Below are 27,816 nucleotides of genomic sequence, written 5' to 3'. Positions count from 1 at the left end.
ACTGTTGTAAGCATGTGGATTAATACATTCGACACTCACGACATTGTGAAGTGGGCCTGTCATCATCCCCATCTCACAGGTGAGCAAACAGACATACGGAAGGGGACTGACAGTGGTGACGGTGTCCTCCCCGCCTGGGCCCAGCCCGTGAGGGTCTCTGACACAGTGGTGATCAGGACCAGGGCCAGCAAACCACGGCCTGCAGGCTTGTGCTGTGGTTGTGTGAGGCCTGTACACCACGCACCTCAAAACAATGCTGAGGAAATGAAAGGAGACCCGAAAGACATTTGTAAAAGGGGAGCTATACCATATTCATGGACTAAAAGACTTAGAACTGACTATGGTTGAAATGTCAACACATCATTCTCCCTAAATACAGGTAGAATCAAGACACTTCCAGTTGAAATCGCAGCAGGCCTTTGTAGAGACTGACGAGCTGATTCTAAAATGGAAATGCACAGAGCCGAGACCAGCCGAAACCATCCTGACAAAGAACAAAGTCGGGGGACTTGCGCCTCTGATTTCAAGACTTACCGTAGTGCTGCGGCAATCAAGACGTGACAGGGGATGGGCTCCACCAAGCAGATCCATGGGACAAGCTCAGGAACGGGCCTGCGTGGCGTAGTCCGTTGATTTTCAGTAAAGGTGACTAATTAAAGGGGAAAGAATGGTTTTTGCAACAAATGGGGCTGGAACAATTGGACACCGACATGCAGGAAAAGGAACCTTGACTCAGCTCCCATTACACACAAACACTGGAATTCGATCATGGGCTTAAAAGTAAAACCTAAAACTATAAAATTTCTTAAAGAAAAAAATAGGAGAAAAAAGTCACGACCTTGGGAATAGGTAAAGATTTCTTAGGTAGCACACGAAAAGTACGAATAATAAAAATTTAAAAATTCAAATAATAACATAGGAAATGTGAATAAAATAGAAATAGGTACAATGAAAATTTAAAATGACTAAAAATAACAATGCGAACTATAATAAAATAAAAATAATTTAAAGGTACAAATAAAAGAAAAATGATAAATTGAACTTCATCAAAATTAAAAACTTCTCCAAGTACACCCTTGGAGAAAATATACACGATACATATGTATGACAAATATATTAACATTTAAAGAGATATAGAAACTATTTGTTTTATAAATAACTCTCAAGTCGATATAAAGAACACCTTTACGAGAGACAAATATTTAATATAAACTCCAAAAAATATATAAATGGCCAATAAGCTCGTGAAAAAATACTTGACATCACTAGTCATCATGAAAATGTCATTCAAACTAAAACAAACATCACTGGCTTCAATGGCGGTCACTGACAGCAGCGAGTCGGCGTGTGGCACACCCAGAGCTCTCGCCCGCCGCTGGCACGAACGCAAACTGCCGAAGTGACTTCGGAAAACAAATCCCAACAACCTGCCCAAACTGAACGCACGCTCCGGGGGCCCAGCCGGGCTGCGGGGGGCTGGTCATTTTGTGTCTCCGGGTCTGGATGCCAGTGGGAGAGGTATGTTTCATTTCCTGAAAAAATTGACCAGCGCTCGCTTATGATCTGGGCGCTTTTCTGTATGTTATGCTTCCAGAGAGCTTTGGAAGACTGCTGACTGAGGCGTGCACTCTGTGCGTCAGAGGGTCCTGCTAGATCGCTCCCTGCCCTGTCCCCAGAGAAGGCCACGGATTCCCCTTCTGATGGCGGGGTGCCCCACAGGTGGGTGGTGCCATCTACCTTCTTAATCCTGGCCAATCCCATGTTTATTTCACGCGGTTGTGGACTGGCAAAGCCACAGCCTCGTCTGGAGCTTTTGTGCATGTGCTGGACCAGACGTGTCCCCAGGCAGTTAGTGGGTAATAAGAATGTCTGATACTGTTAAGGCCTGGAGTTCACCCCTGAGGGTCTGCGACCTCTGGGCATCCTTGGTTCCCACACGCCCTGATGGCCTTCTCAGCCTTCTGGGGGCATGAAGTTCCCTCCCTCCTTCCAGCAGATTCCCTCACACCCACTCCCCAGGAAGGGGTGGGTCAGACACTAGGAGATGCTTAAGGCTTCTGGGGGGACACTGGACGGCTTTAATTTTCAGGTTCCCCAATATAAAAAACTGTTTCTTGCTTGTAGGTCTTTCATTTTATTTTAACATGGAAAAAGGAAGTAAAGCAGGAACAGTCCTGAGAAGCCATGTTCTTAAACTGGCTGGAGATGAGGTGGGGGAGTCTGAGGTGAGTCCCTCCCCTCACCCACGTATTTGTTGGTTTTTCATACTTCGGGTTGGGGAAGGCCTTGTCACAGACCATAACAGGAAAGGGACAGAGATACTTTTGAGTGAGTCAAGTCACCACGAACAAGCAGACCTAAAGATAAGCGGTTTCAGGTGTTGATGCTGTGAAAGCGCTGGGGATAGACGGGCGGCCAGGGCGAAGCCGCGGGGTTGTTCCGCGAGCGCCAAAAGGCAGGGCAGGCCCCGCGACATGGAGGTGGGGGGTGGGGAGCGAGGAGACCAGGCCTAGTGGCCTGGGACAGGGACAGATCTGTGGCAGGGGCCACCCTGGGTCAAGGCGGGAGGTGCCTCAGGGAAGGGATGCCGTGGGCGGAGAGCTGAAGGTCTGAGGGGACAGCTGAGGGGACAGCTGAGGGGACAGCTGAGGGGACAGCCGGGAATGGCCCACGGGCCCTGTAGCAGCCCCACTGGCCGTGCTGGAGTGCCGACTCTGGTCCTGTGTGAAAACCAACACCGCCATCCTCACCAACTCTGGGTGACACACATGGTGGCCCAGCGCGGGTCTCCCTAGTTCACAGGGGCGCAGAGGCCGCGAGCACAGACTCAGCGCGGCCAGAGGCGCCAACATTCCATCCGAGCCCGAAGGCCGGACTCGGGCGCACCTACCCCGGGCCCTCGAGAGCGAGACCATGGGCGCCAACAGGGGAAACGGCTCCCTTCTGGGGGCAGCACAGGCTTGCAGGTCGGAGTCAGTATGTGGAACTTTACTCATACCCCGCCCCACAGGGTGTACAGGCCACCGTCCTGCATCCAGGCTGGGGGTCCGGCTGGGGTCGTAGTCCCCGGCCTGGGCTCACACGTGCTGCCTCCAGTGCCGCAGCACCTCCGTGGGCGTGAACAGGAAGTCCTGCTGGCAGGCCTCGCAGTGGTAGGGCCTCTGCAGGGCCGACGCCTTCTGCTGGGGTTCGGGGGCGGCTTCCTCAGGCCCTAAGGAAGAAGAGACGGAGGCTGAGGGGGCGCTCCCCTCAGACTCTCAGCCGCCCCTGAATCCCGGCACCCAAGGGGCTCAGCCTCTCCTAGCCTTTGGGGAATTGGGCTCTGCCTCCCCTAGAAAGCCATCTGTGATTAATGCACACACACAGGCAAGTCTTTGCTGTACGAGGCAGAGGCAGAGAGACTGAAGCCCGGGGTGGGGACGGCAGCAGGCACCGTGCCGGGGTCTGCCTCCTGCAGCACTCCCTGGGTAACAGCGGGGTGCACACGGCCAGAGTGGAGCTGTGTGGGACAGATCCACAGGGAGAGACAGACAGAGGCACAGGGGCAGACCACGGAGAGACCACAGACAAACGGAAATAAGAAAGAGGTGGCCCTCCAGGCCCTCCCCACCCTGGGCTCCGCGTTTCTGTGACAAAGTGTGCAGGTGGCACCCACCAGGGCCAGAGGGCTTAGGTCGTCAGTCCCCAGATCATCCAGCAAATGCCCAGACGCCGAGGAAACCACTGGGGGGACAGAGGGACAGCGGGGTGGGCAGCGGTGCCCCCGCCCCCAGCCGAGCCCTTACCTGGGGGGCCGTCCCGCGGGGCCTGGGGGCAGGTGTTCTCGTGGGCCATGCGCTCCAAGGGCGTCAGGGGCAGGTGCAGGCCGCAGTGGGGGCAGGTCCAGAAGCTGCGGAGGCAGTCGCTGTACAGGTCCGTGTCACTCTGCGCAAGTGGTGTCAGGGCTCAGGGCTCGGACCCACCTGGCCCAGCACGGCCACCTGGGACCCTCCCCTGGGGACCCTCCTTTAGGGGCTGGCGGGCCCCAAACTATAACTGCATCTCTGTACTCAGTTAGAAAAGAGGGTGCTCCCTAAAACCCCGTCTTCAGGGCAGGAAAGCGAGGGGCCGAGGCGGGGTTCGTGCTCACAGTGAGGCAGTTGTAGGTGAGGAAGTCCGTGACTGCGTAGCCCCCTTTGGTAGGGTGGGGGGACAGGGCGGAGCTGCCGAAGAGGCCGGGGAGGCTGGGGGCCGCCGTGATGGTTTGGGGTCCCACATAGAGATTCTGGGCTTCCAGCCCCGTGAGCCGCCGGAGCCTGTAGGGAACCTGACGAAGGAGAGAGAGGCGGACTCAGCAAGTCCCGCTCAGAGCACCCGGGTCCAGCCGCGCCTGAAGCCCAGGCCTGTACCTTTCACTCACGGGGGCTGACTGCTTAAGCTGATAGTGACATAGTATCGAACCCTCAGGACCAGCGGCCTGTCTAAAGCATGTCCGATGCCCCGCACCCACCTCAACTGCCTTCCCCGGGACCCCAGCTCCCCACACCCACATCCAGAGTCTGGCCCTTCCCCCTCCTCCCTCTCGACATGTTATCCCGTCCTCTTTCCCTGCTTCACTGGGTCCCTCCTCTGCTCCAGGAGGCCACCCTGGGCTGCACCCTTCCCCCCACCCCTGCCACGTGCAGTAGGATCAGAATCAACTCTCGACTCTCCACTTAAGAGGTGGGAGGCTGGTTTTAAATCTCTATCCAGTTCTTCCCGCCCGTCCTCCAGGACAGGACCCCTCGCAGCTTCCCTCTCATCTCGCACGCGCTCGGCTGTCACTGCGGGGGACCTGCGCGACGCCCGCGGTAGGCGACTGATGAGCCCCGACGAACAAGGGCCACAGGGGTTACTAGCCGGTCTCTGGAGCCCGGCCATGGGGATCACACCCCAGCTCCAGCCCTGACCAGCTGCGTGACCTTGGGTTTGTCATCAGCCTCTCTGGTTTGAGAACCCCCGAAGTCACATGCATTCAGTGCACTGGAAGCCAGGCCTTCAGGGGTCTCGATCCCGTGGTGGACGCCCTCTCAGGCCAGCGGGTGCAGGCGCCGGGCGCCGGGTACCTTGGACGCCATGAACTGCAGCAGCTCCCTGCTCAGGGCCACCACCTCCTTGAGGCTGCTGCGACCGTCGTCGTCGTCGTCCTCCTCCTCCCCCGGCAGCCGCCGGCGGGCCTGACGAGCCAGCTGGCGGTCCAGGGCACTTTCCCAGCGGGATCGGAGCCGCAGCGAAGCCGCCAGGAGCCGCACGGCACTCTCACTATCCGCGAGCTGCAGCTCCAGCCAGCCGTCAGCCACCAGGCGTGAGCAGTCGCCATTGGTGTCCAGGGACCGGCTGAACAGCAGGAGGGACTGGAAGAGAGGGGGCAGAAGACAGGCAGGGGGTGAGGGACAGCACACCATCTTAGAGGGGCCCCCACCTGGCTGGGCTCCTGCTCACCTGCCCATTCATCTGTCCACCCGTCCATCCATCTCCATCTATCCAACAAACCCATCGGTCCACCGACCCGCCCCCCCACACCTGCTGCACCAGCTCTGCACTCTTCCAGGTGCTGGAGACACAACTGGGAATGAGGCAGCCGGAGTCCCCGCCCCCTGGAGCTGACATTCAACTAGGAGAGATGGACTAATAAAGACCAGAGTGAAATAGAGTTTGCTCTGAGAAGGCGGGACCCATGGCCCGCTTGGGGGCGGACGGCTGAGGAGTCGTCCGTCTTCATGGGCCGGGTGACCATGCGACCACCTTTGTCCACACTCCTCAAATGGTGTCCCCACCAGGTGAACACGTTACTCTACGTTTTATCCTCAAATACACAAATACTGAACGCTAGTTAACGGGACGCACGCGGAAGGGCACTGCTGTTGACACCTTCAAATGCATCAAGAAATTAAAAAGAAAAGCCACCTATTGAAATAAGTGGTGAGTGGACAGAGGGACAGGTACGCGAGGTAGCAAAAGACCAACATCATTTGAAGGGTCTGTGCTCGCCAAACGCTTCTTCCAACTTCTGTGTGAAAACTGTCAACGCCCACCATGTTGGGGAAAATCCCATGGGATGGGGCAGGACTGACCAGCAGTCGATGGTTTGGGGGCTGGGTGACGGCGCGGGATGGCACAGGGTTCGGCTTGCCACTCTGTCTCCTTTTGTGTGTGTTTAAAACTCTATCATGAGCACACTGCGTCATGAGCACACTGAGGTCTGTTCTCTCCAGCACCAAAGAGAGCCCGCGGCACCATCCTCTATAGCCATTTGTGTTTCTGTTTACCGTCCACCTCCCCCACTCATGTGTGAGCCCCACAAACTCAGGGAGTTTGTTGCTCCTGACCACGACCACACGCCGAGCACCTAGAAGAGGAATTAGCACTGGGGGTGCGTGCAGGAGCTCAGTAAATGAATGAATGCGAAATTGAGCAGGTTAGAGATAGGGATTCATGGTGTCCACAAAATCTTCCCGAGGTTTGGGGAGCCTGAAGGATTTCTCTCTTTCCTCCACTCCACATTCCCTGGGGTAAAAGTGGGGGTTCCTGATAACGGGGAGTCCCATCTGATAAGCAGGAGGCATTAGGTGCAGGCTGTGGCCCTGGCACTCTGCCTCTGCCACTTGCTCACTGTGTGGCTTAGGCAAGTGACATGTCTTCTCCTCTAAAGGCCCAGAGCAGCAGGGTGGCACCCAGTGAGCGCGCAGGGTGTGGCAGCCGCTGCTGTCAGGGCTCCCACTGCCTGGGAGCAGGCACGCACGCGCACACACACACACACACACACACACGTGTGCGCATCTGCCCCGAGCACGTCCTTGCCCAGCAGCCGCCGTCCGCCCCTGCCTGACACGGCCGCCACCTCCTCAACCGGCTCCTTGCTTCCTACCCCAGCCAGACCCTGTCCCTCGCCTGGCTCCCTGTTTCCGTCCCAGGCCAGACCCTGTCCCAGCGCTGCCCTGACCCCTCTGGGAGTGGACGGGCCCCAGGCTCACTGCTGCCTGACTGCACCCCTGGGTACCCGCCCCCTCACGGACCATTCCAGTGTTCCCTGTGCACACGTGTGCCTCAGCGCCTTTGCACTCGCTGTTCCCTCTGCCTAGGGTGTTCTTCCCGCTCCCCCCCCTTCCTTCAGGGGTTTGCTCGACTACTAGGCCTCTCGATGAGGCCCACCCAGGTGGCCTTATTTCACACTAGAACCTGTCCCCTTCCCTCGCCCTCCATCTACCCTTCCTAACCTCCTGACCCTCTCTATTTTCTCCATCGCTGTCACTAATATCTCACTTAGTGCTGTCCTGTGTTCATGGGCACTGTTGGTCCTCCCGTGAGACCTGGGGGAATGGGGACCTTCGACAGTTCCTGGCGCATGGCAGGCACTCAGCAAGGAACTGCTGAATGAATACAGGGATGAGAAGACAGGAGCCAGCCAACAGTCTGCAGCTGATGCCCACAGCCAGCAGCCTGCCCCATGCATCCCACCCTGGGGACAGTCATCACACCTGGGTGCTGGGAGGCGGGGCCGGGACCCACCTGGAGAGCAGGGATGCGGACACAGTTCACCAGGTACGGTTTGTTGGTCTCCAGCAGGGAGACGAAGGTGAGGAGCTGGTGCCTGCTGCTCATCCTGTCCCTGTCATCTGAAGGGTCAAGAGGACAGCTCAGGCTCACTCTGCCCACCCATCTCCCACTTATACCCTCCCCCATCCTTCCTCCGGGGGCTGCCTGTCCCACCTGGGCCATTTACCTGTCCACACATGCTCACGCATGGAGCAATAAAATGTCTGTGACTTAGTTTTAAACATTTTGTTGTAATAAATATGACTTTGGCTATTTGGTGGCATTAAGAAATACTGTTAACTTTGTTAGGAGTGATAACAGCACTATGCAAAGCTAAAACCGTCATTATTATTATTACCAAACAATATGACATCTGTGATCTGCTTTAAAACGCTCCGGCAAAAAAGGAAAAAAGGGGACAGAAGAAACAACAATGGCAAAATGCTGACGGCTACAGAACCTGGGTGAGGGTTTGTCACACTCTCTACTTGGATGACAGAGATTTCCAAAATTGAAAAATTAAGGAAAAAACAATGTAATAATAGGAAGACGGCTACGAGACTAGGAATTCACAGCAGTTAAAGTTTCAAATTTTCTCTTTGAGGTTTAAAATCATACACCCCCTTTTTTGAGTTAACATGTGTCATCTGATGCAGCATGCGCCTCTGTTTACAAACGAGAAGAGGACCTATGCCCCAGACTCAGACAGCACAACCGGCCACCAGGCTGCAGGAGCGAAGGTCCCATGGGAGCACAGAGGCCTGCACCCTGGGGGTCTTCTGGCTGGGACGGCCTGGCCTGTGAGCAGCCGCTGGGCTGACGTGGCCTTTACAGCGCAGATTCCACTAGGATGTAGTCTGAACCCACGGACTGGACGCTGCCTTCCCACAGGCGCAGGCCCGCTCACGCCACTGCGGGGAGGGCGAGGCTCAGCTTGGGCCTCAGCGGGCTCAGCAGTGGTGACAAGAGGCCACTCTGCCCCATCTCGTCTCACAGTACCTCGGCTCCCTTCGCTGGCCTGGGCCTCCTGCTCCTGCGCGTGCAGCACCTCGGGGCTGCTGGCGAAGACGCAGGTGGGGTGCAGCACAGCGCCCTGCTTGGCCTGGGTGTGGAAAATCTGGAGAGGACAGGGACAGAGGACCTCAGCCCTGCTCCTCCCTGCACGTTTTTCTTCACCCTCCTCCATGTCTAAGCTCAGAAGTCGCCTCCACCGAAGCCCTGCTGACCCTTGCCCGGGCAGGGTTCTCTCAGCCTCTGGGCTCCCCATCCCAGCCCCAGCCACTCTGAATCCTTCATCTGGGAACGGGTTTGTCTCCTCACCAGACTGTGACCCCAAAAGGAAAAGGCGAGGGCTGTTCTGGTCACAGTCACGTCCCCAGCACAGAGCAGCTGCTGGGAAGGCGCTGAATGATAAAACCTGCCCGGGGCCGGGGGGCGGGAGGCCCACCTGGTCCGAGTCCCTGCGGCCGCTGTTGAACGGGTCCGGCACGGCGAGCTGCGGGTAGAGGCCCCGGCCCATGAGCAGCTTGAGCAGCACCATCTGGTCCCGCGTCAGGGCCTGGGCCGAGCTGGCGGCCGCCTGCAGCTGCTCCAAGTCGTGCCGCAGCTTGAACTTCACGTCCTGGTGGCAGCGTGGGGAAAGGTGGGGTTTCAAGGGCTTTTGGGAACTGGGGCTGGGGGGCCAGGTTATGGCCACAGGAACCTGTTTCCTGAGGCGAAGGCAGGACTGCATCCCCTCAGGCCCCCACTCTACCCCCGCCCACCCCAGGCACCGGACAGTCCCACGGTGGCCCACCTGGATGTCCACGTTGTCGCCAGCCCTGCGAGAGGCTGTGCTTCCCTCATCCTCGTCGCTGGAGCACCCAGCCTGGTCCTCCTGCAGCCGCAGCACCTTGCGCCGGCGGCCCCCGCCCGCCTCGTGCTGGCGCTTCAGCCGGTACAGGGCCCGGCGCTCCCGGCGCTGCTGCAGCCGCTTGGCGCTGTCCCCCGGCTCCCGGGCCTGGGCCCCGGCCAGCAGCCCGTGCTCCTCCAACAGCTCCTGGGCAGTGAGTGAGGGACACGAGGCAGGTTGAGTGGGCTCTGCACCCAGACACCGGTTCACGTCTGGGGCCTGCCACTTGCTGGCAAGTAACTTTGCCCTTCAGAGCCACAATTCCTCCCGAGTGGAAAATGGGGCCTCTCCCAGGGCCTCCCTGCCCGGGCTGCTAGTGGCTGGAGTGGCCCGTATAAGAACAAGCCTGTGCACAGTATGGGCACGGTGGCTGCTACAGCATTGTTGCTGGCCCACGAATGCCTTGGGTGAGGACAGGAGGGAGGGAGTGACGAGAGGGGGTGACTGTAACCTGGGGTCCTCCCTGAGGGCTCCTGTCACAGCTCCAACCTGCCCCTTCAGGACACCCCAGGCCCGAGCTTCCTACACTGTCGGTTGTCAGTGGGGTCCCCGATCGGCAGCAGGGTCTGGGACGCAGAAACCTGTTGAAATGCCAAGCCCTGGGCCCCATCGTAGAAAGCACTTTGGTCTCGGGAGTGAGGCGGGGCCTGGACTTAACGGACTCGCAAGGACAGGGTCTGCAACACGTTACAGACCCCTGCCCACACCTCTGAGAACAGTCTTTGGGTGATCCTACAGGACTGGGCTCAGTTTCTCGATGAGCCCTGATCAACAAAGGGTGTGGGATATTGTGTGTGACAAAAAGAGAAGGATCCCCACGTTTCACTAGGCTGCTTCACAGCTCTAGAGAGCTGGAGACACTGCAAGATGGGACAACAGTGAGGACACCACCGGTCCCCAGCACAGGGACCCCTAAAATTGCATGAGAAATCTTGGTGGGGTGACGCCCACCCTGGGCCTCAATCTGCCCACCTGCTACTGGCGTGCCCAGGGACGCCTTCATTTTATTTACATTGCGGGGCACACACGCAGCCACCGAGCGTGCAGCAGCAGACCTTACGCTCAGACGGAAAGACGTCGTGGAATGTTAATGACGCACACAAGGCGCAGAATCACATCGCGGCAGCAGCCACCCTGCAAACGCTCTCTGGCCACCGTGGGCTCTTCGCGCACTAACCCATCTGTCCCCACAGGCTCACTGCAAGGCAGGCGCTTCTTGTCCCTGGTTGAGGGCGAGCCGAGGCCCAGAGGGGCACAGGGTCACACTGCTGGCAAACAGCAGAGCTGGAGGTCGCCGCTGGGACATCCGGTTCCGGATCTGGTGCCAACAACTGCTGCCTTACACTGTCTCCCAGCAACCGATCCGCAGGGGCAGCTCAGCACCCCTGCTCCAGAGGGCGAGGCTCTTTACGAGGATGTGGCCTGTGACAGCTACCTTGTACGTCCCCTCTGGGGAGCCCCCTGGGATTTCTACCCTTCGCCCTGCCCACGGCACTCCCACGCTTGGTCATCTGATGGCGGGAGGTGAGTGTAGGGGGGTACCCTGATCGCTCTGTCAGAGAAGCTGCAGCATGCTCGCGGGCACTCACTGTCTCCCCCCATCTCGGCTGCCCACGTGCATTCCTGACCCTCTGTGCCTGGCCGGGCGGCCCACCTGGCCGCGAGCCACACCTTGAACTGGCGCCGCAGGTTGGCCATCTCGTACAGCCGGTGCTCCTCGATGCCCCGGCGGCGGCACCACTTGCGTGAGTTTCCGCTCCGTTCGGACTTCACCTGGTTGGAGGGCACAGATTCCAAGTGTCAGGGCCCGGCTGCTGGGGGGTGGGGGGAAGGGCAACCCACAACCCAGACTGCCCCAGCGTGTGCCCCAGCGTGGGCCCCAACATCGGTAACTTGGAGGATACAAGGCCAGTGGGCAAACTGTCAGCCATCCTTGATACCTGCTTTCCTCCTTGCAGGTCTCAGCCCTACTGCCCCCTCTTACAGGAAGCCCTCCCAGACCACACTGGGTCATATACGCCCTCCAGGGTTTCTCAGCCCTCTGGGTTCCCCAGCACAGCCCATTCCGGGTGGCCACTGTCTGGGGATGGGTCTGTCTCCTGCACTGGGCTGCGAGCCCCAGGAGGGCCCAGTCAGGTGGTTTTGATCACCACCGGGTCCCCAGCAGCACCCTGCACAGAGATAGGCCTAGGTCAGGGGCTCAGGGAACGTGTGTTGGACACACAGGGGGTACTCATTGAGTCTAAACTTTCTCCAGGTGGCACTAGTTGTAAGTGGTGCTTCGGCAGCCCCCGGCTCCCCCTCAATCCTGGGTCCTGCGGGTCCCACGAGTGGTGCAGACAGGAGTGGGCGGGCACTGCCGCAGGCCTCACCTGCACCCAGGTATTGAAGACGTTGAAGAGTGTGAATGGGTCCCCCTGATCACTCTCCAGCGGCCGCCGTGCTGCCACACACTCCGGGCTGCTCTGGGCGCTGCGGGTGAAGGGCGACTGGACGCTGAGGGCGGCCGCGATGGTGAGCACGGGCTCCGCCAGGTGGAACGTGGAGCCCAGGACCAGCATCTTCCCTGGGGGCAGGGGTGGGGGCGAGATGAGCGCGCCCTGCCCACCTCCCTGCACCTCGCCCAGAGGCATCAGAGCCACGCCCTGTGCTTTCCCGTCACGTGACCTTGCACAAGGCCTCAGCTTCCCCACCTGTAGGCTCGAGATGACCACAGTCCCTGCCTCCTCAGGCATGTGGTGGGCACTGTTAGTGATGGTGGCCACTGTCAGCAATGCCACCGCCTGCCCGCTCCCCGCTTCACGACCAGCTCCCCCAGCCCCCCTCCTCGCCTTGCCTTCCCTACACTCCTTTTGACCTGCCGCGGCAGTGTCCCTGTCCCTCTAGAATGTGACCTCCACACGAACTGTATCTTGGTCTGTCTGGCACACAGCGGGCGCTGGCTTTTGTGCCTGCCTCAGGATGACCCTCTCCTGCCATCTTTGCTGAATTCCAGGTGGAAGCAGGGGAAGATGGCGAGGACTGGGAGGGAGAGAAGGGGAGGAGAGGGAGGAAGTGGGGACAGGGAAGAAGGGAGGACATGGAGGAACAAAGAGAAGGAAGCAGTAGGAACAGTATCAGGACGAGGTGAAAACCTGTCTCCCAGTGCTCGGGCCCTCGCCTGCCTGGCCGCCCCGGGCAGTGGCCTGTGTGTCATGTGTCTGACTCATCCCCACCGGTCCCCTTGCCTGCCCTGCTGGGCTAAGGGCAGTGTCTATTATATTGCTAAGAAGAACTGTTTCACCCGTGAAGTACTCGGAGTGCCTGACTGGTGACTGAGCCATCTGGGCTCCACCCCATCCCTGGCCAAGCCTCAGTTTCTTCTCTGCACTCGGGGGTCCCTGGAGGCCCTCCCCTCCCTGAATGGGAATGAAATGATATAGGATCTGGAAAGCCCTCCACCAGCATACAGGAAATGCTCATGGAACTTTCTTTTTCTTCACAGAAGACCTGATTCTCCTTGTTTTAGACATGTTCCCTTACAAAACAAACAGAAATAACCACTTCGCAGCCATGGGAGGCTCCCAGAGCTGATGGTCTCCACCTCCCATCCTCAGTGAAGCTCTGTTATTGCAATGCTGGGGGATTCAGTGGTGCTAACATGGGCAGGTTTCATTGAGCATCACACTTGGGAAATGGTGCCATGGGTGGTGATGCGGAACTGGGGATATTCTGTGGATTTTGGGTAGAAATAGAATGTCCTGAGTCAGGAGAATCAGGCAAGACAAACGCGCCCGGAGCAGCAGGCTCCTCAGCGGGCGGGGATGACGCAGGAAGGAGGAAGAAGAAGAAGAGGGTGGGGATCCTCATGACTGACATACGAGAGATGCCAAGGCAAAGCCGGGAGCGGGCTGTGCGGAGATGGGCGCCCCTTTGCTGACTGCTGTAACCCCACCCCTAGAGCAGAGCTTGGCACAGAGAACCCGAGGACGGATGAAAGGGGCCCATAGAAGCGGCGGGTCACTCAGAGTCGCTTGGAGAGCAGGCAGCGCCCTGCATCCACCTGGTGCCCTGTGCGATCACCCCGAGGCGGGGTTCCTCACCAATCACGACGTCCACGGGCAGCTGGGCCAGCAGGGACCCGATGGGGGTGAGGGCCTCTGAGCTGTCCAGGGCGCCCTGGTCCTGGAGGTAGAGAATGGCTGTTTCCAGGCTGGCTGGTGGGGGTGGCTCAATGAACGGGAAGGTTCGGGGGTCTCCCACGTTCATGCTCTTCATCTGGAATGAGAACCGAACCCCCCACGATGGGACACATGAGAAGCTGTGGAGCACTGAGAGGGCTCGGATCACGAATTGTGACCCTTTAAGACTAAGTGTCAAGGCCCATAGCACAGAGGCAGGGGAGAAGGGCCATTGTCTGCCTGTGTGTCTGTCTGTCTGCCCAGCACCTCTTCTCGCAGACCCTGGCCATGGAATGAGCACACGATCTAAGTTGAACCATTCGAGGTTTCTCAGGCCCCCGCCCCCCCCCCCCCGAGCCCTCATGGGAACTAAGAAATAACCACATGACCTGAGCCGGGCCAATCAGAATCCTTCCCTGGAACTGGAAACTACAGCTGGGAGAGAGAAGTTCCAGCATCCTCTCTGCTCGTGAGGGGCCAGGATGGAAGCCCAGAGCTGCTGTGCTTATTTTTCCATTGCCTGGAAATTAGCCCACCCATCACCAATGGAGAATTCCTTAAGTTTTCCACAGCTAGGCCCGCCTCCCCCATGATGGATACCCAAAGCCACAAAATCCCCTTTACTGCTTACAAGAATTTCAGTTGGGTTTCTCTCTTTTGACCAAAGAATCTCCATGAATTCAGAGGCACAGCAGGTGGTGGGGAAAATGAAATAAGCACCTGTCACTGGGTCCGGCATGAGCCAGAGGGACGCTCAGAGAGCCCGGGGACTCAGCCCTAGTCTCCCGGCTAGGTGACCGGCCCTTCCTCCCTGCTCACTGAACCCTGATGTTGTCTGGGAGATCACCCAATACCCATTGAAAGACCTTCAAATGAGAAGCTCCTGGTGGGAATTAGGGCACAGATTTTTTTTAAGTTCTCCGGATGATTCCAGTGGGTAGCTGGGGCTGAGAATCAGTGCTCCAATCCAGTCTGGCAATGCCACTGCTGGACAATTACAGGTCATAAAGAGGGCACCCAAGGCAGTTCTGCCAACAAGACGGGCTGGGAAATCAGCCGGGGGCCTCCGGGTTAGGCTCCCGTGGCCTTATCCATGAGACCCACAAGGAGCAGGTCGTTGTTCCCGTCTCTGGGTAGTAAGGGAGGAGGAGATGATGCCCACGGCTGCCAGAGCCGGTGGCATTCACGATGCAGCCTCAGATGGAATCCCAGCTGTGCCGCTTGCCAGCTGTGTGACCGGGGTCAAGCTGCTTGACCTCTTTGCATCCGTTTCCTCATCCTTACTTTGGGTTGGTAAGATTACCTACCCCACAGATTTTCTGTGAGGATCAATTATGTACATAAAACAGAGAGCCCAGCCCGCAGTAAGCACTAGGTGTTTTTTTTTTTATCATCATCATCATCATCATTAGGCGAGCTGCTGAGATTGGAAAGACAGAGAAAACCTAGGTCCTTTATGACATCATTGATTCATTGAAGTAACTAAGTCTAAAACCTCTCCATCTCGGGGCTTCTGGTTATGCAAAACGATACAGTTTTCTTACAGTTCGAACCAGTGTTTTTGAAATAGCAGGTTATGTGGGTCAGGAACTCCACGAAGTGGGTCATGGTCAGCATTTTTTAAAAATGAAATCAATCAATTAGACACTATCAGCGTGTGTCACATGCAAAATGGGGCTGGTGTGCCCCGCTCATGCACATGTGAGCCTACAACAGGCGCTCCCTGTCCCCACCCACCTGCCATTCCCTCCTCTTCCCAAGCATAGAGACTACACTTTTCAGCCTCCCCTGCAGTGCGGTGTGGCCAGGGGGAGCTCTAGCCAGGGTGGTGGGGGGGAAGTACAAAGCTCCACAAACCCGTCTCTGAAAGGGATGACTGAGGCACAAGAGGGAAGGGGTCTGGGTCTCAGGATACAGGAAACTGCCCGCCAGCCCAAGGAGGGTCTTGCTGCGTTGGCAATCCAGGCAGCAGGTGCCCTCATCTGGTCTACGAGCAGCTACTAAGATGTGACACGTGTCGAGAAACGACTTCTTAATGGATTTTCTGTTACAGCTGAAAGCACTCTATTAAGTCATGAGGTTCTTCCCGTGACCCTGTGAATCTGGAGGACAATTCTCCCCTCAAAATGGCATGTGACATTCGGGAGAGATGAACACCCTGGTGGCCCGGCCAGCCCCACCCTTCTTGACACTCAACTCTGGGACTGGTCTTGTCTAACCATCTCCCGGTTGTGCTGGGCACCAGCACTCAGGGCGGTCCCCTCCCCGCCCTGGCTCACCTGCAGCACCATCGTGTCCAGGGCTACCCTCTGAATCTCGGGGACGGCGTAGGGGGCGAAGGCTTCGTAGTCCGACTCGGCATAGAGGCGGAAGCAGACGCCGGGGCCTGTGCGGCCCGCCCGACCCTTCCGCTGCTCGGCACTGGCCTGGCTGATCCAGAACTCCTGCAGCCGCTGCACCTTGGCCTGGGGGTCGTAGCTCATCTCCTTCACCTTGCCTGGGTCGGAGGAGGGGCGGGAGGGCCTCTGTGAGTGGCATGCGCCTGCCCCCACCCGCCCCTTCCTGAGTCCTTTATTCCACTAACGCTGTCCATGACCGTCAGCTCATTCTGGACCTGGCGCTGACACTGCGTTAATGTACTCTTTCGTTTTTTCATTCACACATCTTTTGTTTATTCAAGCCTTTGCTTATTCAGAGGTTTAGTCATGTGACAGGGATTATGAAGCACCTACTACGTGCCAGGCACTGTCCTCAGCACAAAACAAAGTCCCTGGGCTCACGGGGAAGAATAGACACCATGTCTCATCAATTCTAAGACCAAACTTTTCTCATACTGTACCGTCTCTGACGTGCCTTAAAATCAACGGCATGTCTGTGGTTAATGGGCGGTGTTTTAAAATTTTTCTTGACTGAATAAAAAATTGTGGAATGTTTTATCACTGATATCCCAGACTCGATACTGTAAGGTAAGTGCTGACATTTATGGAGCGTTCGCTCTGTGCCAGGAACTATCCTAAGAACCCGAATGTATTAACTCGTTTCATCTTTACAACCTAAGGGAGGCACTGTCATTACTGCCGTGTTAAGAATGAGCAAACTGACACAGAGAGTGTCAGGGACACAGCCTGGGTCCCACACCCAGCACTGAACCTGGCCAGGCTGGCTCCAGTGTCCCCTGACCACTGTGCTCTGCTGACTTTCCAGAGAAAAGTCTAGTCTGGAAGATGGAAAATGAAAAGATCAACAGATATAAAATACGATGCCCGTACTAGCAAGAAAAATAAAGCCCCATAAGGGGAGCAAGAGCGGAAGAAAGGGGAGATTACTCAGATTAAGTGGACGAGGCGGGCCTCTAATGGGGACCATTTGTGCAGGCCCTGGGACAAGATGAGCTCATAGCTATCTGGAGAAAGACAGCTCTCAGCAGACACAACAGTCAGTGCAAAGGCCCTGGGGAGAAGCAAGCTTAGAATGACTGAGAAAGATGAAGACGTTGTCGCTGCTCCAAAGCCCTAAATGCCCCCCACTCCCCACTTTGCTCCAGGTCAGACGCTTGCATGTCCCCAGACTGCACACTTCTCTCCAGGTCCCCGGGGCGGTGTGTGGGGCCGCCCTCACCAGAATCCACCACGAAGCGGATCCCATCAATGGTGACTGAGGTCTCGGCGATGTTGGTAGAGAGAATGCATTTCCGGACTCCAGGGGGGGCCACGTCGAATACCTGGGGGAGAGTAAGGAGGGGACATCGGGGACTAACTCAGCCCTCACCGACCCGGAAGGTCCCAACGGCACCTCAAACCTGCACGTCTAAAACAGCCCAGCACCCTCCTCTACACACTCCTCCACATCCATCTTGGAGATGGCTCATCATTCATGTCACCCAAGGCCAGGAACCTGGGCTGTCTTGGGTCCTCCCCTCCCCTCCCCACCCGAACCTCTTCAACGTTTCTGGATGTCATGCGCCTCCCCACACCGCCACCCCTGCCCTGGCACAGGCCCCTCCTTTGCCACCCAGGCCCTTCTCAAGCTTCCTCCTTGGTCTCTGGCCTCTGGACTCAGCCCGTCCAGTCCGTCCGTCACACACAGCAGAGGGACCCGCTAAAGCATAAACTGGCACTGGCCTCGCCTCGCTCAGAACCCTCCCGCGGACCCAGTATGCCATGGCTCCACACTGGGTCCACAACGCCCCCTGCAGTCTAACCCTGTGGCCCTGTCCAGCCCCACCTCTCCCGACTTCCCCGTCACAGTGCGGACCGCAGCCACCCCGCAGCACAAGCCCTTCTCCTGGACCCAAGGGGCAGTCAGGCACAGTGGCTAGAGCTGGGGTCAGCAACTGCAGCCGGGGCCGAAACCAGCCTGCCGCCTGTCTTTGTGAATCGTTTTCATGGCGCACGGCCTCAGCTGGTCAGTCTGCTTAACGGTAGCGCTGAGACATGGTGACAGAGACCACGTGGCCCACGAAACCTAAAAATACGTGCTGCCTCACCCTTCACATAGTTTGCCAACCCCTGGTGAATGTCACGGGCTCTGGTGCCAAATTAGCACGTTCCGCAGACTGGCTCTGCCACTAAGTGCCTTTGCTCACATCTCGGCTTCACACCTGCGAAGCGGGGACGGCGCCTGCGCCGGGCAGGCAGGGCTGCAGTGAGGGCTGAGACGGGCCAGACGCAGAGCTCACACTCCTGTCACCTGGGACACTCCTCCTCCCAGCCCCCTTCCCTGGCTGGGCCTTCCCAGGTCTGATTGGAAAGTCCTTCCTCCAAGGAACCCGACCCGAATCCACGAAGACGCTGCTCCCAGAGCGCCAGGGCTTCCATCCACTGTCTGGAAACTGTCAATTACTTGTCCTTTCCCCCGACAGACACAAGGGGAGGCACCAAGGTGGTGCTCAGAGGCTGTCTCCTCAATCAGTAAACAACCGACTCTGACCTGAAGGAACTGTTCCCCAAGGTGACTACAGCAGGCAGCTCCCAGGACAGCCCGGGGTGCCCTGGCCCTGGACTCCCAGCCTCACCCGGGAGCTTCCCACCGAGTGGGGCTTAACCAGAGGGATGCTGCGGAAATGACGCTTTGTGATTCCCAAGGCTAGGGGGTCACAAAAGGCACTGTGGCTTCTGCTTGGGCATCTCGGGGAGAGCCAGCCACCACACTGTGGGGACGCTCAAGCAGCCCCCTAGGGAGGCCGCAGGGAGGGGAACTGAGTCCCTAGGTAACAGCCGGCCATGTCAGTGTGCCATCTTCGGAGACGACTGCCAGCCACAGTCACGCCGTCAAATGAGTGCAGCCCCAGCTGACCCCTGACTGCACCCTCAGGAGACCTGAGCCGGTACTGCGGGCTATACCGCTCCCAAACGCGACCCACGGAAACCATGTGACATAATGCATGCTCCTTACTCTAGGCTCATTGCTACAAAGTTTTGGGGGTGATTTGTTAACAGCCTCTGTCCTGGCACCCTTCTGCTCCAGCAAGGCGGTCTCCTCACCTTTCCCCACACCCACATCACAGATTCCTGCCTCCAGCATTCGCCCACGCTGGTCCCCTCCCTCAACTGTCATCCTCCTTTTCCTCCTGCTCAAAACCCTCCTTACCCTCCAAAGCCTCCACATCACCAGGAAGCGCGCCCTGGCACGTACCCGTCCTCCCGAAAGCTGTGAGCAGCCCCTCTAATGCCCGCAGCCCTGAACTTGTGGAGTCACGCCCCCTCACCCGCACCCCGCCCTGCCCGGCTGCATGCTGAGACCTTGTCCTGGTCGGCCACAGAGAGGGCACTGTGCAGTGGCAGCACCACCCAGCGTTGCGTGTGGCTGGCATAGGTCTGGGCAGCCTCGAGCACGGTGCCAATCTCGGCCATGCCGCTGAGGAAGACGAGGAGGTCGCCCCGCTCCTCTGGTGGGTACTTATTGTCGATGGCCTCCAGCACCCTCAGGTAGGGCCTCGGGTCCAGCTTCTCCGACTTGGATGTCGCTGGCTTGACCTCCTGTGGCTGGTACACGACCTGCAAAGAAAGCCCCAGGCGGGAGCGCACCCTGTCACTCCAGCTCGGAGCAGAGGCGCAGGGAGACCTCGGGCCGACAGAGGAGACAGACACACAGCAGTCAGAAGGCAGACAGCACGCTCAGACAGGATCATGTGAGGAGGATGAAATAAAAGGAGAGAGTATATGGCTTCTGGGGAGCTGGCAATGTTTGACATTTTAATCTGAGCGCTGGCAGCATACAGGTATGAAATTTATAAAAATGTACTGAGATTTACATGTGATACGTGCACTGTTATGTTTGGAGTATAAACTCAATAAAGACAAAACCTTATGGGGTGCAGCCAGGTTAAACCCTAGAAATCCCTGCTCAGAAAGCGCCCTCGCACTGTTTCTCTGGCTGCTTAGAAGTGAGACCGCTGGGCATTTAGAACTGAAAATCATGGGGACAGTACAGGTTCCTGGTGGAACCGTAGGGCTGTTACCAACTCTTGGCTCAAAGGCCCAAGGGGAAGGAGTGGTTAGCCATCAAAACCACAGAGGAGGGGGCTACGTGGAGAGCGCCATCTTGAAAGGAGCCGTGGCCTCGGTTGAGGGCCACAGCCTACTGGAGACCTCGAGGGACGGGATGGATTCCTCGTTCCCCAGTGGCTCATGGATGCCAGAGGGCGAGGCGTCCACTCGCACCATCCACACGGGCCGCCTCCCAGGGACACAGGAAGGTGGAGGGGAGGGAACGGAGAGCGGGAAGAGCAAAAAGAAGCCTCTGGCACCGGGCCTGTCACCTGCGAGCAGGATTCGAGTGGCGGCTCTGCCATTTCCGAGTAATCCTAGAGACAAGTAGCTTCACACTGCGAGCTTTGCTGTTACCCTCCTGGGTGGCGATTCCAGGCTGTGGGCGGGGCTGACGCACGCTCGCCTGTGAGCGGGGAGCACGTGGTAGACGCTCAATGGACATGAGCTGAGCTCACCATCGTCAACGTTGGACAACTACTACATGTGAACTAGAGCCAGTGGCTGGGAAACTGGGGGAAAGTGCGGGGTGCAAATTGCTGGGGGAACTGAAGAGCTGGGAAGCTAGAAGGGATCTCTGCCTAGTGTGGGGAAAGTGACCTGGGAGAGGACCTAAAGAACACGCTACTGGTGACTGTCAGACTCCCTTTCTTTCACCTAAAGGGTGTGTCTCCTGATTTCGGCTTCCTCAGCAGTAGCTGCACCTCACGTCAGCGGGATGTGTCAGGAGATGCAGGGGCTTCAGGCCTACTGAGAGAACGGGGTGAAATCGGGTGTGTCTACTGGTATGGCCCCCACAAAGTCTGCTCTCTTCCTCCCTGGCGCACTGTTGCCTAGAGAGAGAGAGATGACAATTTCTAGCCTCCCTGCATTTCGATGGGGCTCGGAAATGAGGATGGAAGCAACTGCAAAGTCACATCCAACTGGTAAACCGAGAATGCACCTGACACAGGCGCCTTCCGTCCTCCCACTGGCTCTAACCACACGGCCTGGGACAACCTCCAGGCCAGGGTTCTTACTGGGCTTGGTGAGAACTTGGCAACATCTGGAGATAAATCAGCTTGTCACACTTGGGGGAGGAAGATGCCACCTGTCCCTAGTGGGTGGAGGACAGGGACGCTGATAAACATCAATGACACACAGGGCAGTCCCGCAACTAAGAATCATCCTGTCCAAAACGCCAACAATGCCGAGTGTGAGAAACTCTCCCCAAAGAGATGGCAGAGCAACGAGATGGAAGAGCCTCGATCCCTGAATAACTACGTGGAACTGAGCTGCCCATCGGCCTGGACCAGCTGGACTGTTATATGGAAGAAATACACTTCTTTGTTACCTGGCCTGTTACATTTCTGGGTCTCCTCTAACAGGCTCTTAGCACTCTTCCCTGCTCACTGAAAAGGCTCAGGAAATGGCAGCTTTAAAAAAGACAGAGGGAGAGAAAAGATCCCTACTTGAAGGGGTGGGAAACAGAGCAGAAGAGGAGGGACAGGTTGAAGTCTGGCCAGAGACCAGGCGGCAGGACGGGGGTGGGGACGCACTAACCTTGATGGGGAAGAGCCTCCCGGGCACCTGCACCACAGGGGCACCGCCAAAGTAGCTGGAGAAGAGCGAGATGTTGATGGTGGCCGACATGAGGATGACCTTGAGGTCCGGCCGCTCGGGCAGCAGGCGCCGGAGGACGCCCAGGAGGAAGTCGTTGTGCAGGTGCCGCTCGTGGACCTCGTCCACGATCAGGACCTGGTACTGGGGCAGGCGGGGCTCCCGCTGCAGGTGCCTGAGGAGCAGCCCCACCGTCAGAAACACGATCTTGGTGGCCGTCGAACGTGTGCTCTCAAAGCGGATCTGGTAGCCGACCTGACGGGGAAGGGGGCAGGGCTGTCAGGGGAGGACCCCGGGCGTGGGCACTAGGCCCTCACCCTGCGCAGACGGAAACCTAAACCAGTGCCCCCGCATCAGACACAGCAGTCCAACAGACGTGGGTGAAAACCCGACTTCTGCTACCTAGGGCTGCTGACCCTGGGCAAGCAGTTCCGCCCTTGAGACGTATATTTTTCCTAGATGCTGTGAGAATTATATGTGCTAATTCAAACAAAGCATCTGGCACGGAGCCTGGTTTGTGACAGTAATTAACAATTATAATAAAAATCAGCCTTTATTGGAGCCTTCCCTAGGTACCACCGACGATTCTAAACACTTTATGTCTCTTGACTCAATTCATGCTCACAACCACCACAGGCTGTAAGAATAATTCTTATTTATTTATTTATTTTTAGACGAGGCAACGCTTGGTTGACCTCACATATTCCAAGGACTCTGTCAGCTTTCAATCCCTTATATTTTTTTTTTTATTTTTTACACCTACAGAACCTGGTCTTCCTAGGCAGTCTTCCATACAAGTACTAACCAAGCGCGACCCTGCTTAGCTTCCGAGATCAAACCAGATCGAGCTTGTTGAGGGTACCATGGCTGTAGACTGTAAAAATTATTCTTAGCTTCACCTCACAGATGGGGAAACTGAGGTCACTCATCCAAGGTAACTCAGCTAGAAAGTGGTACCTCACATTACGCGCATATGCGCACACACCCCCCTATTTCAGATGAATTATAGTTCTAAATGTAACTAATTAGAAAAAAATTAGAACATCTTTGCGACCTTAAAGTAAGCAAAAATTTCTTTAACAGATCCCAAAGACTGTCAGCCATAAAAAGAAAATGACACACTTGAAATAAAAAGACATCAACATCGAAAGACAACCTTTCAGAAAATGAAAGGCCATTCACAAAACAGAAGATGAGATTAGCGATACATGAATCCTATATAAGTCAAGAACAAAAAGACAGACAGTGCAAAAGACAAACAGAAAAAGGCCGGGACAGTCACTTCACCAAAGAGCATCTGCCAACGGCCAGTAAACACATGGAAAGGTGCTCAACATCCTCAGTCACCCGAGAAACGCAAATTAAAGCCCACACAGCAAATTAAAATCTGATACCACCACACACCCACTACAGAAGCTAAAATGAAAAAGAGGAACGGTCACAGGCGTTGTGACAACATCGAATGTACCGCTGTGGGGTGCAAAACGGCACGACCGCCTTGCCATACACTTTGGCACCATCTGCTAAAGCTAAACATACACGCAGATCGGATGGCCCAGCAATCCCACTGCTAGACACACACTCGACAAAAATATGCACCAAAGACACCAAAAGGCAGGTCACAGGATGTTTAGAGCGGTACTGTTGACTAGAGCCTGAAACTGGAGACACCCCAAATTCCCAGCAGCAGCAGAAGGGACAAACATACGTGGTGCCATCACCGGGGGAAACCGTGCAGCGCCGGGAAGGCACGCCACGCACCTGCACGGACGCGGTAGATGCACCTCACAAAACTGAGAGTGAGCGACAGAGGCCAGGCCAGAAGAGAACATACTTTTGATTCCATTAATAAAAAGATAAAGAGCCAAAAATAATCTGGGATGTTCTATCATTAACACAGGTGTGATGATCTAGCGCTAAGGTGATGATTTATCACTAAGAATAGTGCTGACCCTTAGGGCTTCCAGGGAGTAACCAGAGGGGAGGCGAGAGGACTTTGGGGTGCTGGTAAGCCTGATTTTTTATCTGGGTGCTAGTTACACAAATATACTCGACTTGCGAAAATTCAGAGCTGTACATTTATGATACGTGCATTCCTTTGTGTTCAAAGTGTTCTAACTTCAATAACAACTTTTAATTGGGGAGCCAGGATTAGAACCTTAGAAACCATTAGTAAGAAAGTGTCCTCATTCTTTTTTTATGGCTACCTAGAGAAAAAACATGGAGGAACCTTTAGGACATTTTTATTGTTAAAGTGCCACACGGGCAGACCTCGGCTATACTGCGGGCCCTGTCTCAACCACCATGACAAAGCGAGTATGGCAGGAAAGCAAAATGTCATCTTTGCTGGTGGAGGGGCTTGCCTCCAATTTGTTAAGAAAATGCAACAAGACGAGGTTGCCTGTCTTGGGTGTTGGTGGAGCCTGTCTCGCTGGGACCACATAGAGGACATTCGGTAAATTTCTACGGCATCAAAAAGGACGTATATTCGTAACTTCGCGATCTGCCAGGGACAAGCAGCTTGTTCCCCAAGGTCACGGGGAAAAGCTGGTACGCGGATAGCACTACTCACCTGCGAGCCATACTGACTGAGGCTCTCGAAGCCCACACGCTTGGCCAGCGAGACGCAGGCGATTCGCCGAGGCTGGGTGCACGCCACGTGACTGAAGCCGGCGGCCAGCAGGTACTGGGGCACCTGAGTGGACTTGCCACAGCCCGTGTCCCCTGCCACCACCACCACCTGGTGCCGCTTCAGTGTCTTCAGGATGCGGTTCCCATACTGGAAGATGGGAAGCGCTGCCCGCTCACGCTGCAGTCTGGCCAGCCGCCCAAGGGCCTGTTTCTGGCTAAAGTCCAAGTAATGCGACAGAGCTTGGCGGAACTCAGACACTCTCTCCGGGGGCAGACGCCGGCCCGGCCACCGAGGGCCTCGAGCATCGGGGCCCAGGACAGAGAGGTTGATGCGGTAACGCGAGTCATAAGCACCAGGTAGGTCAGCCAGTGCTGGGTTGCCGGGCTGGGGACGCCCAGGGTCTTTCTCCTCCTTCCTGGGGGTCCTGAGATTCTGGAATCTCTGTAAACGTTCAAAGAAGGACCAGAACTTCTGGCACTCCTCCGAGTCCTGGCGGATATAATCCTCATCGCCGAAGAAGGCTTCCTCGAACAGACGCCGGGTCTCTGGACAATTCCAGTCCCATTTCCCCAGGGCCTCCTCCTCACTGGGGGCCCGGGATCGGTCCCGGTGAGCCCTGCCCTCCCTTATCCTGGAAGCAGCCATCACAACATTGTCACAAAACTGGCCTCAGTCTTCATCACCTGGACCAAACATTCTCATCTATCCCCACCTCCTGCAGTGAGAGGCCAGTGACTGCAACAAGAAACTCAGGAGTGGCACAGGCTCACCGCAGGCGATGGCAGAGTAAGTGGCCAGGGTCAAGCTCATAATTCACAGGGCACATCACGACTCCTGCAATGATCTCCACGATAGATACAAGTTCCGCCTGGATTTTTGGGCCCTGAATGCCTAGGGAAGAGACCAGAAAACACTCATTTGTTTTTAGAAATATTTATTGAAAGCCTATTTCGCAAGCACTAGTCTAAGAAAAGGGACAGTAAAGAGTAAGGTCACCTGAGCCCCAACAAGTGGTCATGGTCACATGCAAGAGGCATACATGTCACCAGAATGACAATCCACTGACTGGGGCTGTGATACAGGAAGCCCAGGGGTCTGTGGAGGCCTCCCCTAACCAAAACCATGAGAGGTGTGCTATACGAAGAGTACTCTGGGTCTACTGATTAAGTGAAACGAAGTGCACAAGTTTGCAAGTGTTGCGTTTCGTGCCTATCGCATTTGCCGCTCAGCACACCCCTTCCTTCTTCCTCCTAACAGGAGGCGCCTGCCTTTGGAGAGCAGCCTTTCCTGGATTCCATGTGGTTCTGATGGGCTTGAAACCAGAGACCTCCTATTGGCTCAGCAAGTGACAAAGGCCTGGCCAATCATGGTACCCTACGCTCGCTTAAACCAGTGCTCAGACTGAGATGTGGACACCACTCAAGGCGAGTTAACTGAAACCTCTCTGGAATTCACACCGGGTTACTAAAAAGTTCTCACTTTATCTATTGCGGTTACGCAAGGCCGACATAAATCCGGAGCTCTTGGAAGTATCTTCTGAAGATGATCACCTTCCCCAGAGAAAAGCCTGCACATGGGCACAGTGCAGCCGACACAAGGAAGGTCGTTGAGCCGCTACAAGGAGAGGAGTAGAAGAGGGAGGGGGCAGAACTTGGAGACATCATTTAGTGCCTGACGTTTAGTTCCCTACAACCCTCCACTACCCAGCTACAGGAGAAAACGTCTTTTTGCTCAAAGGTGGGTTTCTGCCTCACAGATGCCTGTGTCCTAACTAACATATTCCATACCAGCATAGGTGCAGTTTCCTGCAGGGGAGTCCAGCACAGACTCTAAAAAGGGTTTACGATCTTAAAAGGGTTCTGAGCCTTCTCATGCTAACGGCTTTCGTGTCGGGCACATTTGGGTTTGAACTTCAGCTTCATCATTTATTAAATGAGTGATCACTGGCAAATTAATTTCTGTGAGGCTGTTTTCTTCATCTACCAAACGCACACAATATTCCTCAAAACACGGCAGTGTTATCACCTAGCCTGGTACACAGAAGCTTAACAGTAACTAGCACTCAAGTCCTGTGCTTTCTTCCAATGGTGACTAACACAGGGAAAACAGCAAGAATGAGGGACATATAACCTGGAAGAAAATTACACTCAAAAGGCCACAACTGTTCTTCATAATGGCATTAGCAACGCTTCCACTCACTCTGCCTCCAGTTCCTCAGGCCCTCATGGACCAGAACTTGGAGCTTCGATCTCTGAGCTGTCAAGGGAACTAGGACCGACTGTGGGAGTCATTAGAGACAGAGACTCGTCTCATCTAAGGAGGAACTGGCAAAGTGGCAGAGTTGTTTCCCACAGGAGCAGCAACCTGTGGGGAGGGCACATCACTTATTAAACACCTGAACTGGATGATGTCAGAGCAGCTTCAGCGGGAGCCCCTACACTAGGCAGGAGGTAAGAACACAAGACCGTGAAAAACTCCTGAGATGCTCCGGTCCTTAGAATGAAAGAGAGCATCCCTCTCAGGCTTCAAAACGCTTTTGTAGGCACACGGGTCCAACTGAGAACCTCCCCACGGCTCTCAAGGGGTCTGTCTACTCTTTTAAGCTACCTTTTTTAGAGTTCCTGAATCTACTAGTTTCTCCTTCACGATGTCTCTGACCACCTCTTGGTTTCTCTTTTCTAGGCTCGGAGCTTTTACAGGTTTTCTTTGCCTCCCTATTTCTCTCCTTTCTGGCTCTCCATCTTCAGCTCTCAGTGTCCTCTCTTTTTCAGTCCATCCTGTTCACGGGCCAGATCTCTCCCCGTCCATGTCAGTTTCTGTCAGGTTCTCCCTATTCAATGCCTCCATCTTTCCATATCTATTGGTCTATCCCCATTATTCCGCCTCTTCTCCTTCTATTTAATTTGCGCACTTAAATTGTCTTCCTCTTTCGTCTGTTTCTGCTCCCCAGTTCCCACTCTAATCTTTCTGCATCAGCCTCCGACTCCAAAGTTCCCGGGTCGAATACGTTTCCCACGAAGTCGCTGTGAGACTCTCCCGGGGGAACCCATCAGTTTCTTGCCCTCCACCTCTCTCGTTCTCAGCTTTCCTCCTCTCCCGACCTCCAGGTCCCTCGGTCCCGCAGTTTCTCGCAGTTTCTTGTGGTGCCACGATTACTCGGGCCTCTCTGTCCCCCAGGTTCTTCGGGGACGCTCAGGCTCCATCTCCGTCCGCTTCTCCCGGGCCCTCGTCCAACATATTTCCTCATCTCGGGATCTCCCGCCACTACTCAGCTCGCTCCCTGGACACTCCGGACCCGGCCCGACTCCCACCGCTCAACAACCACCCGGCGTTGGCCCCGCATCCGTCACCTACTTAACCGCCTCCAGCGATTCAGGTTCCGGTCTCCAGCGCCCGCCGCGCTCTCAGAGCCCGTCCTGCGCTTGCGCACGGCAACCCCGCGGCTCGGCCCCGCCCAGCCACGGTGGGAAGAGCCAATGGGCAGCCGCGAAC

General features: G+C 56.2%; 1 protein-coding gene across 6 annotated transcripts; it reads right to left on the bottom strand.

Annotated features, from left to right (window-relative positions):
- Positions 1-1,184: 1,184 nt before the first annotated feature.
- On the bottom strand, positions 1,185-27,782 carry DHX34 (DExH-box helicase 34). 6 transcript variants are annotated; one of them, XM_036231729.1, is made up of 18 exons: positions 26,932-27,667; positions 25,804-25,938; positions 24,265-25,215; positions 21,636-21,947; positions 19,347-19,601; positions 17,224-17,326; positions 15,885-16,102; positions 13,528-13,702; positions 11,818-12,011; positions 11,117-11,218; positions 9,350-9,592; positions 9,002-9,175; positions 8,554-8,671; positions 7,528-7,634; positions 5,085-5,372; positions 4,130-4,306; positions 3,786-3,924; positions 1,185-3,211 (listed from the first exon to the last, which is right to left on the bottom strand). In XM_036231729.1, the coding sequence occupies exons 3-18, from the start codon at positions 24,967-24,969 to the stop codon at positions 3,078-3,080; spliced, it is 3,444 nt and encodes a 1,147-aa protein (XP_036087622.1). In that variant the 5' UTR covers positions 24,970-25,215; positions 25,804-25,938; positions 26,932-27,667; the 3' UTR covers positions 1,185-3,077. The 6 variants fall into 6 exon arrangements, with proteins under 6 accessions (XP_036087622.1, XP_036087621.1, XP_036087624.1 ...); XM_036231728.1 differs by lacking the exons at positions 25,804-25,938; positions 26,932-27,667 and adding an exon at positions 27,679-27,782; XM_036231731.1 differs by lacking the exons at positions 25,804-25,938; positions 26,932-27,667 and adding an exon at positions 27,675-27,756.
- Between the last annotated feature and the right edge of the window lie 34 nt (positions 27,783-27,816).

This window comes from Rousettus aegyptiacus, unplaced genomic scaffold (assembly GCF_014176215.1).
Source record: "Rousettus aegyptiacus isolate mRouAeg1 unplaced genomic scaffold, mRouAeg1.p scaffold_m13_p_14, whole genome shotgun sequence".
NCBI classification, from domain to species: domain Eukaryota; kingdom Metazoa; phylum Chordata; class Mammalia; order Chiroptera; family Pteropodidae; genus Rousettus; species Rousettus aegyptiacus.
The sequence above is the reverse complement of the archived record's forward strand: the minus strand, read 5'-3'. Positions and strand labels throughout refer to the sequence as shown.